The sequence below is a fragment of the Lonchura striata genome, chromosome 2 (genome assembly GCF_050655825.1).
Source record: "Lonchura striata isolate lonStrDom1 chromosome 2, ASM5065582v1, whole genome shotgun sequence".
In the NCBI taxonomy this organism is placed as follows: domain Eukaryota; kingdom Metazoa; phylum Chordata; class Aves; order Passeriformes; family Estrildidae; genus Lonchura; species Lonchura striata.
In genome coordinates, this window is record NC_140704.1 from 66,436,690 (window position 1) to 66,450,143 (window position 13,454).

At 42.6% G+C, this 13,454-nt stretch overlaps 1 protein-coding gene across 11 annotated transcripts in view; it reads left to right on the forward strand.

Annotated features, from left to right (window-relative positions):
- PHACTR1 (phosphatase and actin regulator 1) overlaps positions 1-13,454 on the forward strand; it is a 299,654-nt gene that overhangs the window by 147,821 nt on the left and 138,379 nt on the right. Inside the window, exon 1 of one of the 11 annotated variants that reach the window (XM_021536500.4) lies at positions 11,144-11,507. The exons of 7 other annotated variants lie outside the window; for them this stretch is intronic. In XM_021536500.4, coding sequence (XP_021392175.2) covers positions 11,258-11,507 — 250 coding nt within the window. In that variant the 5' untranslated portion in view covers positions 11,144-11,257. Of the gene's footprint in view, positions 1-11,143; positions 11,508-11,568; positions 11,752-11,793; positions 12,145-13,454 lie in introns of those variants that run through there. 3 more of the 11 variants (XM_085571498.1, XM_021536502.4, XM_021536505.4) reach the window with 3 other exon arrangements.

A 13,454-nucleotide genomic window follows, 5' to 3' on the forward strand; every position in this document is an offset into this window, starting at 1 on the left:
TTTGGTCAGAAGAACAAGAGAAAGAGCAAAGCAAACACTTGTTCCCAATTAACAGTCCCTGCATTTTCACTTGAAGGCCAGATTGCCCTCACAGAATTCCTATTCCTCTTCCATGTGCAGCTGCAGCCAGTGCCCTACATTGTCAGAGATGGTAGCCTTTTCATTTCCCCCTCAGCATGTTTCTGTGCAGACATCAAAAGAGTGATGCCTCGGGCAGGCAGAGCAGTCCTTTGTCATTTAACACCTTGCATTTCCTAGGATAGCTGTTTTCTGGCAACCAGCTTGTGAAGGTGGCATTCCCTCAGATGGAGGTAGCTAGGAAGTGGTGAAGGAACCTTTATCAGAAAGATTACAAGGCATAATTACAAAATACGCATAATTCTGGATTTCTCAAAACAGCTAGAAAAATGACAAAGTATGGCCAGGGAGAAAAAAAAAATAGTGCCTTGGTATGAAAAGCTTATTGCAGCTTATAATGCATTAGATCTCTCAAGAATGAAAGCTGCAGGCTCCCTAGGAAGAAGGCCAAACGGCTTCTCTGGAGAAAACTGAAAAGCTGTGTGTATTCCTATGAGCACAACTCACCAATTTCTTACCAAAGGGCTGTAACATGGTCACATCCCACTCAAATATCTTGTCTGAGTGGCTGAAAACTGTTACCTTGACAAGAAAGCTTGTAACTTGCAGTTGCAGTGTGCAGGAGTACACTCACACACCCCTGAGACTGCCTTTGGTTGTTACCTCAAAGGTGTAAGGAGGAAGGAAGACAATACTGATTGAATGTTTTAGAATCATAGAATAATTTCCATTGGATGGGACATGAAGAACTCGAAGCAGATCTAGTTTAGATGAGGTTGCTTGGGGACTTACCCCTTCCAGCCTTGAAAACCAACAGAGATAGACAATCTTCCTGGGCAGCTTGGTCTTATGCTTGGCTATAAGTAATTAGTAGTCTCACCTTTAAACCTTAAACTGTTGTGGGGAGGGGAAGATACTTTTTTTTGCAGAAACGTGCTTCAGTGCAAGCATCATAAGAATGCAAACTGTGTTCTCTTGTGAATCTTTTCTCAGCGTGGTCTTCAAGTACTGCCTATGAACGCTAAGTTATTCATGGTGATGTAAGGAACACAGATGTGTTTGACACTGTATACATTGTGGTGGTAACCCATAAAAACCCAGCAATAACCCATAAAGTGATTGAAAATTTCCATCTGCTATTGGCCTCATGATGCACTCAGAGCTTTCCCAAAGTCTTGAACCAACAAAATCTTGAAGTTGTGATATTTTAAGCCCAGAGGATGACTGCTCTAGAGGAAACTCGAAGATCATTAGGACAAAAAGTCTGTTAAAATGTCAGAGTACATTTGTATACTGCAGTCCTAAGCTCTGCTGGGGCCCCTTGGAATTTTTGTAATACAAAGTAATAAAAAAGATCTGCAGTGGGTTTTACCACTATTTTGCTACATTCACTCCATTGTGAATGAAATGTGTATTGTACTGCAGTCCTTCTAGTTCAGCCTTCAGTCACATTCTTCTCTGGTTTAAAACTCTGGGAAAGCAAAATCCTGCCCTTTGTGCTACTATGTTCCCTGGAGACTAAGGTTTTGACAGATAGACATCATGGATCATATAGGTGAAGAAGCTGAATCTATAAAACCTCCAAAAATTAGCATATATTTGGAGTAAATTTTTATTTCTTGTGAGTAATTTACACACATGATGGCTAAAATTGTGAGAAGTACTATAGGTGTGTTGTTATGTATTATGGCAATGCATCACCAAAAAAGCTGAATTGGATTTTAGCTGTTAATATTTCCTGCTTTTATAAAAGCCCCTAAGAAATTACTAAAATCTAGCCTGGATATTGAGGCTTTAACCAATGGGCAGACATTAAAGAGCTTGGCAAGATTCACATTAAAATTTGTTCTAGGATTTCAGCAAAAACTGATTATGCAGCTATTTCTTCGGATCCTTCAGCACACTGCAGCTTCTTTGTATTGACTGCTATTCAAGGTTTGAAAGAGGTAAAAAATGCTTAACATGGCTTTTTATCAGCAAGACTGTTGATGGTGCTTGTATTGTCTGTTGGTGTTGTAAAGCCTGGTTGTGTTAAACTCTGGGGATGCTAGGTTAATGATGAGGTGGGACTGATGAAAAGCCAAACTTCTTCCTCCATGCTTGTGCTTCACACCAGTCCACAGCGAAAGTACAAGCAGCAACTGAGGGATAGGGGTCTGACGATGAAAAACCACTGGCCCATGGTAAACAGGGGCTAAAAAGAGGAAAGTAAGAACCTTTTTTTTCTGCTTCTTTTTGGAGAAAATAAAAAGGTCCTCATGCAGATTTCTGTACCATTCAGAGGACCCCATGAAGGAGGAAAGACTGAAAAAGATGCTCATGATAATGTCAGAAGCTTCTTGCTTCACTTCAGTGCTGCTAGCTCACTGGGTGATATGTATAGAAACCATATGCTATTCCTAGGGATTTGTGTTGTCTTAATTTCTAATTTGAGAAAACTGTGAGTGCTTATTGAAGCGAGGTGATTGACAGTGTGTGCTGCTGTTAGGCCCAGTGGAGGCAGTTGCTTATGAAAGCTTCCCCCTACAGCTTTGCCAGCATTCCTACCTTAATCAGCCTTTGCAGCTACCTCAGTACTCTTGGTTCCTGCACTGTTCATGTCTTATTGCAAAGTGCTTTTCAGTGGTGGGAGAAACCTCTGAAGGTTGGGAGTGTCTGTTGTTTCGAAGTCACCCTGGAAGTTTAGGGAGGTGTTAAGGTTTCCTGATCTTCTCTCTTTTCCTTCTCCTTCCCTTTATCTTCTTTCTCTTGTGGTTGAATGTTGCTTCCCCTCATCTCATGTTCCTGCTTGATTCTGCCTGCTTGCCTGTTCATTTGTACCTCTGTTAGACCTCATGCTTGTCCTCACAGCTCAGCCTCTCATCCTCTGAACTTGGTCAGAGTTTGACTTTACTGGACTTCCTGTGTAGCTTTACCCATGTCTCCAGCCTCCACAGCTTTTGCACTTTGTGATTTTCTCAGATTGCTTTAAACACACTAGTACTGGAAATCACAGGAACCATAGTGAGCTGAAAAACTGAAATGAAAACCTGTTAGTTTTGTGTGGCTGCCCCAGTGGCACACAGGAGACATGGCAAGTCCCAGGCCATTGACCTGGAAACTTTGGTTAAGAGTCTATAACTGTGTTACTGCAAATGAGCTCTTTGGGGCTAAGTCTGTCAAATGTATTCTTCTTCATTTGCTGTTTCCCTTTGCTGCTCCCTAAATTAATGTGCTTCATGCACAGTCATATCCCTGACCTTCAAGTAAACTGTTCTGAACTACAAGCAACAGACTTAATATGAGTAATTTATAAAGGCAAAAAATCCAGTCATCCCTATTATGTGCTGGTTGTAACTTTGTCTGCTGTAGGCTGGTGAGCTCAGTAGCCAGTAGAGAGTTTCTGAGATGATAACTATCTATTTAATTGCTTGGAAATAAATCTTTTGGATTGTCTAGCAATTTCAAGCCATGCTCTTAATTATGTGGGATGTATTACTTCAACAAAGATTCCTGCAGTGTGATCCTTCTCCATAGCTTTACCTGAGAAGCAACTTTTATAAGTAAGGATTATCAGCAGAGAGTGGTAGTCTCTAGTGTACATTCTTGGGGAAGCCATGCTATTTGATATGATCAGGAATTAATTTAATTAGTTATGTAGACAGAAATATGAGGGCAGTTTGTGCTGAGAGCAATGCTTTTGCAAGATGATTGACTTCACTGCAATTGCCTGTGATGGGAAGTTCAGTTTGACCTATTTTCTTAAATTTTCCTTAAAGCCATATGACTCAGACCTTTCTGGAGCCAGGGCAGACAGAGCACCGTGTATGGCTCAGTCCTTGAGGGGTTGTGACAGGAAGTCCTAGACTTCTGTGATTTTGTGATATTCATGTCTGTCCCACACACTCTCAAAGGGATAGATATTCAGGATATCCCAAGTGGCAGTTCTAGAAAGATTGATGTTTTCTCAGCTGTCAGGATTTCCAGGCACTAGAAATGAAAAGTAGATTTTTTTTTTTTTCTGAGCATTTTGTTTTATTCTTGTCTTGAGACATGTAATTCTTGAGAAAACATGGAGAAAACCATAGTGGCATCTTGAAAAGCAATGACTGTGATCTACTTTACTGAGTTTTCTTTGCATTCAAGAGTGTCCAGAAAAGGCTGTTCCAAGTCATAAGTTTATCACAGTAGAATCTTGCTAGGTTCTACCAAGTTTCAAGTTTCTCTACTGTATATTGTAAATCCAGGGCTTCTGCTGTATTTTCCTTGTTATTTTAAGTGAAACACTTGATTTTGTCCAAATTAATGTTTTTTCTTATGAAACAACTGTAATGCACAGCTCTGAAACCCTCCTATTTCCTTCTTGGCATTACTTTTCAAGCTTGTAGTTTTACTTGGAGCCAACAAAAACTTTAGTGCCTGGTTTTCTATATCCTTAGGAAGCAGTATAAAACTAACCCATGATGTGGGAGCAGTACTGCCTCTTTGTCAGCCAGAGATGACCAGTGCTTGACTTTATTTACTCTAGAGGCTTGGACTCCTCCTCTGGACCTTCCCCCTCCCTTTTTGCTGTCTAGGAGCATTTGTGACAAGAATAAGTCATATTCAGATTTTTCCCCCCAAGGGCTTGCTAGACATACAGGTACACACAAGCACACTGACTTCTCCCCCTGCTGTGCTTTTTTTAGCAGGCTGTGGGGGAACAGAACCTTGTGAGAAATTATAGATGCAGCCTGATACCTGACTTTGGGTTTCGTTTTGTGAGGTTTTTAAAAATATTTTTCTGCATGTATATGTAAGGCAGCTCTGGATTTGATGGAAGGAAAGCAGAGGGTGGAGAGCTGTTTCTTTATTTATGTACAGAAAGAAAAATGTATTTTGGGGTGGTGTGGTGTGTGAAATTCCAGGGTATATTGTACTTTATTCTCTCAGTGTCAAGCACGGAGAACTAGCAAGAAGGTAGCTGCAATGATGTGAGTCTTCAAGTCACTACTGCTGTTGAATTTTGGTATATTTTAAGGTGTGCAGCTAATGTCATGGAAAAATTCCAATTAACTTGAATAAGCACTGGATCAGGCCCATACTTTGTAGTGAATCTTTCTAGTGGAATGTATTCCCACTCTTCCAAACATATGGGGCAAAGCAATTACCAGTGTCAGGCTGCAGTCTATATACTCACAGCAATGCTAAATATGATCCTTCCTAAATGAAATTATTAAATTGGCCATGCAGGACTTAATTCAGATTCCTCCTTGGTTTCAATCTTTCAATTGCAATGAGATTTTTGGAACTCCTTTTTGTTAACTTCAAGATGGCAACTAAACTCTCAGTTTAGATCATGAAGGGGTACCACCAAGACCTGATTCATGCCTCTGCTCTATCCTTTGTCTATCGTCAAGGCAAAAAAGGTTTCCATTCCTCTGAAAGTTATGCAGAATATACAAAGTGCTCCAAACCAATCATAAAACTTCAGAGCCTGCCACATCAAAATTAGATATGAAAACTGAGAGTGGATTTTCTAAGATGGGAGGTAATGACCTTGTTAGTGCTGTAGTGACTAATGACTCTGGTGCTAGGACTTGCAGTAAGCTCTGCTACAGCAAGAGCTTCAGCTATGATTTCACCATAAAGATTGTGTTCCTTTCAGCATCATCTAGTGCTAGTGGTTGCTAGCACAGCTGTTTTAGAGCTCCAGACTCCACACTGGTACATTGCTGATGTTTACCCTTACCAATCAGGCTTTTGGGCATTAATTGCACATAGATGTTTGGGCATTCAAATGGCAGCTCAGCAGCTTTCCATCTGTCCTGCTAGGTAGGATGACATCTTCCTTTTTATCCTTAGAAGGCCTTTGCCATCAGTAGTTCTTCACTTTTGCAGCAAACAAGTGTTCCTAGGCTTATGGGTTTTTTATGTGTAACCTTTTCTGTTCACTTTCATCACACCATATGGCATCACACTGAAATAAAGCAGGGCTTCTCCTAAATAAGGAGAGGACTCCATCATGGCAAAGCATGTACACAGGATGTGGAGAGCCCTGCAGGTAGTGCAAGAATGAGATGTGTGATGCTTCAGCAGTATCGATGAGTGTAGGAAAGCCAGGAAGGGGCATTTTCTTTCCTTTCTTCTTCCTTCAGTTTGTGCTTGTTTGTGCAGCACTCATCACCTGGCTCTCTTGGGCCAAAGACTGCCAGGAGTAGCTGGGATTGTTGCTTAAGAATGTGTTTACAGCTGCAAAACTAAAAAGGTCATTTTCTATTTTGGCCTGCTGGAGTCTCAGGCTGATTCTCCCTCCTCCTTGCCCTCCCATTTTTGCTGATGTGCCACGTAGTAAGCAGAAATACTGTCAGCCTAGCACCCTGGAGCCCCTGCCATGGACTTGCAGAGTCTTCCAGCTGCAGTAACTGCCTGGCAAACAGAAAGTATTTGGGTAGCCTGGTTTGAGTTGTGCCCTGCAACTAGAAAGATTCTCCACCTGGCAACAAACTCCTTTGTTTGTTGACAAATGTCAGCTGTCCTGAGTTGGTTTTGAGGGCAATTTTTATAGTAAATTGAAGATGTTACCAAAAGAAGTACTGTGCTAGAGGCTGATTCCTGTGCTGTAGTCAGTGATCAAATTGTACATATTTCCCTCTTTACTCTAAGCTGATCAGTTTGTATCACTATTGTAGCACAACATTGATGTATGCATTAATCACCAGAGCAGCTGGTAATTAATTTATTTATCTTTTATCTCTTTTTTATTCTCACTGTGATGTTTAGTACCATGAGCAGAGAAAATAGGAAGGAAAGCAAAATATTTATAAAAAACTGCCAAGTACCAGGGCATCCCTGTGAAAACATCACTGCCTAAATAGACTGTAAAACATGAATCATCGTGTTTTGGTTAGAAAGACTAAACTGCTGAGAAGAAGTGGTGCTGCCTTGTTAGGCTTCCATTTGTCTAGCATTTTTACGTGAACAGAGCCATGACTTGTTCAGGGGAACACTACAGCTCTCCAAGAAAACATTTTTATTGAAAGAACAAGGATCAGAGGCTTCCACAGAGTTTCTGTTGTCCACCTATTTGTGCTGGAAGAGAGAGCCTATCCAGCCCACACAGAAACCTCCATGTTGTTCAGCTGAGGGCTGTAAGGCACACTTCAGGGGTGTCCTGACTCACATTTTGCATGGTGCCACAACTTAGAGAAAGAAGTAAGAGAGAATCTTATTTTCTGTGGAGTGAAGAAAACTGAAAAATACAACAGCTGAAAACTTGCCTGCTCTTTGAGGGCACAGTATCCCAAAAAAGACTCTTAGCCAAGTGATCTCTGACATGGGAAGACATGGTGAAAGGGAGAAAAAAATGGTATGACAGTGTTGACCCTCAGAGATTTTGATGCAGGTAAGAACCAATATCTCAGTAGTCATCTGTTTAAAGGGGGTGCTGCTTCCATGTCTTCTTTATGGACAATGGAACTGGCACTCTCTTTGATGGCAAAGGCTGCAGGGGTGAAAGAACTGAAGGTACAAATGGTTTCCCAAGTTTCTAGAAGGAGCAAATGTGGCCTGGGAATAGGATGCAAGTTTGTTGATTCACTGTCAAATAACGCATTATCTGACATCCTGTTCATTGATTTTTGTTGTCCACTGTACAATTAAATTATGCCAAGGTTTGTAGCTGTGTACTGAGGCAGTGAAAGAGTTATTAAACCTTTTTTTTTCACTTATCTTTAAAAAGGCAAAGCAAGTCCTTTTTTGCAGGACTACTGTAGTACATTAATTTTACATTATTTGTCCTGGAACTGATTAGCAGTGGCAGTTTTCACCATAATTAAAGAGATCATAATCAAACTTATTTTTGTTTTATGAGCTGTGGCAAATTCAGATTCTCTGTAAGGCAGCTCTTAGGAGTGAAGGCAATCTGCATGTTATAGCAAAGAGCATGTTACAGGAGACATACTAGCAGATAGCTTCAGGGCTTGTTTGCATTCAAAATACATAGCACCTGGAAGCAAAAATATGCTGGGCTTTCTCCATGAAAATTTGGGGCTCTTATTCACCAGTTATTTAATTCCCAATTGTCCACAAACACGTCAGAACAGCTGGGCTTCTGCAGTCTCCTGGGATCTGCTTGTAAAACTCAGTCCGCTCTGGTAGTATTCCTGGTTCTTTCACAAAATGGAGTACACGTGAGGCTGGACTAGAATGCAGGTGATAATCTTCTAGTCTCTGCCTGAGAAAGAAGTTGCTTCTGTCCCTCTCTAAAAGTTGTTTGGGTTGGGGAGATAATACCAGAGTCAGTAAAAATGCAGTGTTTGGATATGAAGTCTATTTTCAGATCCACGTTGAATTTTATAGCTTTAGAATCAAATGAGTAGCAAGAGGATGGATAAATACTTTCAAAATAAAATCAAGTAAAACAAAAAAATTGAGTCTGAAGTGAGTGAATTGTTTGGGCTAAGCCTGATGCAACATGCTTTTCCTGTTCCCCCTCTCATTTTGCTATAAACAGTAAATCTCTGTATTTGAAAAGTCTGTTGGTTTTCTCTCTGTAATATACAAACACCTTCAGAGAACCTTAGATTATGATTTCATAAAATTTGTCTGAAAAACAGAAATATCAACATCACCGTTCTTTAGGCAAGGAGCTGAGATATCAAGAGGTTGTAAATAATTTGTCTGAGGTCACAGAGGGAGATTGCAAAACACTGATGACTTGACCCAATTTTTCATGTTCTAAGTCTCACCCAATTCCAGAACTACAAGACCATTTGCCTTACAAGACCAGCTCTGCTGAATGTATGACTCTAGTTTTCTTTCTTGAGAGAGGTGAGGCATAAGACCCCAAAAGTGCCCTAAGACAACAGATATGATATTCCAGTTTTGAGTTCACCCTGAATTTCATTAACACTCATATTTCCCAGATTCAGGGAAGCTGACATTTGAATGTATTTTCTTCTCCTGACCCATTTCTATAATGCAGCAGTACCGAGTACCAGTGACAGTGTGAACTCTAAGCAAGTTCAGAAGGTGAATTATGATCATGTCTTCCAGTTGCCTAATTATTTTCTGAATCACAACCAGACTGAAGGTGCTCTCAAAGGCAATGAATAAGTTAGAAGAAATTCCACTGTGAGTGTCTCAACTGTTGTCTGACTGCTGGGGGAATCAAACTCTTCTCAGCCTTTACTTTTCAAATGCATAAAATAGCAAACAGCATCTCAGAATCAGGTCTTCAAAGGGATGGCTTTTCAGTGCATTAACTCAGAACTACACACTACACACATTTGGGGAATTCACCTGCTTGTTCCTGAATAATTGTGCATTCTCTGTTCTCCTACCACTTATATGAAATGGGTAGGAATTTTAGATGAGCAACACATGCAAAATCAAGTCCTTTGGGGCAATACGTCACCTGAGGTGACCGACTCTATTCAGCATAAACCCACATACATAGCCCAGCATGTAGTATGCTTGTGTGGCTTGGTGATCAACATAATTCTGCTGAATGGCTGCTTCAGTCTGTATTTCTGTGAGATCTGATAGCACCTAGGCTGATTTGTGAACTCTGCTGAGAAAAGTAAAGCCTTGCATTTGGTTTCAACTCCCAGGAGTGCCAGGTGAGAAGTCAGACCTGCATCAGAATGATGCAAAGCAAGTAGGTCAGCAGTTTCATTGTATGCATCTTCTGTGTGTCTCTGTGTGTGTGTGTGCATGTGCATGCATGAACTGGAAAAAAAATGGAAAACCAAGGCACTGAGTCCTTAAGTTTCTGCTCTGTCTTCTTTAGGCAAAAGTCTTGCTCACTGTTTCATGTGTAGTTGAAGAGAATCAAGGCTGTTTTGTCTTCATGTTTCAGTAAAACATGGGGCAACAATATGTGGAAATGGTAAAGAATTGCAGAATGAGTGGATTTCTTCTAACAGTGGGTGAGGGCTTTGGTTAAAAATAAGGAGAATGGTGTTATTCTTTGCCATGTTTCATCTGCCCCAGTTGCACTCTCTGTGCTTGTGCCTGCCAAACTGATAGCTTACTGAACATTTAAAGAACCAGCACTCACATTCCTGTAATAGCAGCCAAAATAGCTGAGGTTATCAACTCTTCTTCAGGCTTTCCTTCCCAGAACCTGCAAGAAGAAAGCATCTTCACCCCCACTCCTCAAATTGTTTATGTCACAGGCACTGTCCTGAGCTGCTGCTTTGGCAGGTTGGGCAGCTTGAGTTGTTTACCATGCCATGAAAACACACAACATTTTGGGGGCAGCTGGGCAGTAAGGGATTGACAGTGTGTCTGGCCGGGGATTATAATCCCTTTCAGACACGGGGAGTTTTGGAAATGCGGCCAGCCTGGAATGATTAGGCTGTTCTCTGGAGCAGCTGCAACCATGTGCAGGAGGCAAGGGAGACAAAGAAGTTCACCCCTAGATAAGCAGTCACAAACTGTGGCTCAGCCTTTGCGGCTGAGGAGCAGTGCTCCTGCAGGGACTCGTGCCGAAGTCACCAGGCGGTGCCAGCCATTGTCCGTGGCTGCCCTCTTAATCTCTTCACGAGCTGGACCAAGCACCTTATCTGGCTTTTATAAGAAGCAAAAGAGGAAAAAGTCAAGAATGAAAAGCGGGTGGGGTTTGGTTTAGCTTGGGCAGCTGAAGCGGAGTGCCCCTGTGCCCCCTTGAGCCGCAGCCGACGATGGAGAGCCGGGGAGGAGGGTTTGCAGCCCGCTGCCGGACAGTTCTTTGTGTGTACATCATTAATTCCGCGGGACGGGCTGCGCTGCCGCCCTGTTGCCGTGCTCTCCAGGCCGGGGGACGGCGGCGCTGGCAGAGCCGGGCTGTGCCCGCCGTCCCGCAGGGCCGCAGCCCGGGGCGCTCGGGGGCCTGCGGGGACGGGGGAGGCCATGGAGAAGGGGATGCAGCGGGAGCGGGAAGCGAAGGGAGGCTCTTTCTCCTTAGTGCTCGCAGGCGGCAAGGTAGCCAAAGGTGTGGCAGGCTCCGCCAAATGTGTCCGGCTCCCGCGGCTAAGGGAGAGGCTCGGAGCGGGGACGCGCCGAGCATCCTCCAGCCCTGCCCGGGGGATTGGTTAAGGAGCGGGGTCGCGGAGGGCAGGCAGCAAGGCTCAGGCAGCGCTTCTGCCTGCTCTGCCTCCCGCCTCTCCCTCTCCCCCAGCCCTCCCCTTCATCCCTGTTGTGTGTGGCAGCTAAACACCGAAGCGAGCGGGAGCGGATGGCGGATTGCACGCACGCCAGGCAGACTGGGATGCTGGCTTTTCCTTCTGCTGGCTGCAGGCAGGGCTCGGTTTCAGACATGAGTGGAGAGAAGCCTAAAAAGAAAGCTTTCTATCTAGTGAGGATGAAGCCACTGAAGGAGCCCACCAGCACCACTAACAACGTCTCGTTTGTGATACAGTATCACATAGGCAAGGAGATCAAACACATTTGCAGCAACTGCAGTCGCGGGGAGGAAGCCCGTGACGGTGAGTGCTGAGATGCTGTGGGTGTAGGAGCGAGGCAGGGGAGCGCGTGTGCTTGCTTGGGGGTGCGCGGACATGTGTGCGCTCCCGTCGGAGCCTGGGATGCTCGGCTTGCTCCTCCACAGATCCCAAGGAAAGAGGAAAGGAGACGCGGGAGGAATACGCTGGGCATTGATTCAGCCTGTCGGTCAGGGAGATGCCAAAAGGGACGGGTCCCTTCATTTGCCACAAAAGCTTTGTGCTAACAGTTAAGGCACCAACTCTTCTCCTTCTTTTCCATTCCCTTTTTTTTCCCCAGTTGCTGTAGAAATTGCTGTTTGTATTGATTGTGTTTTGTTCCCATTCCTATGAATTTTCGATCAGGGTTTTTTGCCTTGATACATCAACTTTTTCCTGTCATGCTGCAATAGAGTTTGCCTGACTCAACTGAGTATCTGGAAGGTCTGGTTTATAAGGAATACCACTAGTATGATTTTCATCGTGCTGTCAAATGCATGAGGGAAATTGTATTTTTATTGGAATTAATACAGTGCTCTTCAGACAACTGTTCTCATCCCTTCCCCCTCTCCTTATGGGACTAAGCAAAACCTCTAGAGGGTATTCAGAATGATGGTGTTATCAATCACAGGTGTTGCTACAGGTAAGTATATGCTTTTTTGTTGTTGTTTCTAGGAATGCAAATATTTGAAGGCAACAATGACAAATTCTCTGGATTTTGCCAAAGTCAGCTATTAGGAGAAGCTGAGAACTAGGAGCAGCATACAAGCATTCAGGCAAAAAATAGCCTCACAGATGTTACCCCACATTCTTGCTCAATGTTGTATTACTTTGCTTTGCTGTGTGGATTTGCATGTTACTTAGGACTGAAGGCACTCGACTTAGGTCCCTATTAACTGTTGTGGTATACAGATCTCATTTTCTGAAGGTCAGAGAAAGACTTCTTTTTGATGATAAATGTGAATTTGAAATTGTTATCATTTTCTGAGCTGAGGTTCTTAGTAGTTGTTGGCACTTCATTTTTCACCTTTTGACATTAATATTAGTATGATTACTATTATTAATAATAATATTTTAATTAACTAACTCTGGTTTAATTAGCTCTATGCAAAAGAACAAAATATTATTTGGGATCTCATGGTCTTTTTCAACCACAGGTCTGCAATCTAACAAAGTAACTGTGCATTTGCTAATGTCTCTTCAGAATAAGCATCCTGCTAGTGTGATTATCGTTTCTTTGATTAAAAAGCAGCTAAAGCTGAACAGAATTGCTTTTGGTGAATAGGGAGAAGATAGCCTGAGAAGCCTGGAAACGCACAGTGGGTTAAGCACTCTTTCTGTTTATGCCACTACAGCTGAGGGAAGAATCTGATGAATGCTATGTAAATTGTTGAGTGTTTCCTTTCTTGTTATTTGCTGCTACTGACAGCAAGCCCCACAGATATTAAAGGAAGGGCTTTATCCAGCAGTAGTAATTACTTTACACTACTAGTGTAGTTTATTTATCCTTAGAAGCAAATGAAGCCATTTATAAAAATATGTTTTCATAGTTTAATTGAATTGACCTAAAACTCAATTGCATCAACATCTTCTGCTGAGGTTTTTTTGGAACTCTGTACTTGAAATCTTAGCACAGTAAGAAAAGAATATGCTTTCCTCCCTTTTAAGGCACACATGTACACATGGATGCATATGAATGTATAGCACCAGTTACTTGTACTTCTTAGCAGACTAATAGGTTTATGTTCTAGGGCTTTTCTTCCTTTTCTATGTTTGGTTATTTAGCTTCAAACCATTATATACTCCGAGGGCAGGCGATGCCTCTTGGCAGGAGATAATCTAGTAACCCTAGAGAGGCAAAGGATAGAGCAGAGAGGCTTGCAGCCAGCAGGCTTCCAGAGCATGTCATCGGTCTGGTTTTGCCCCTTCTTTCTGTGGGGTAGGATTTCATTC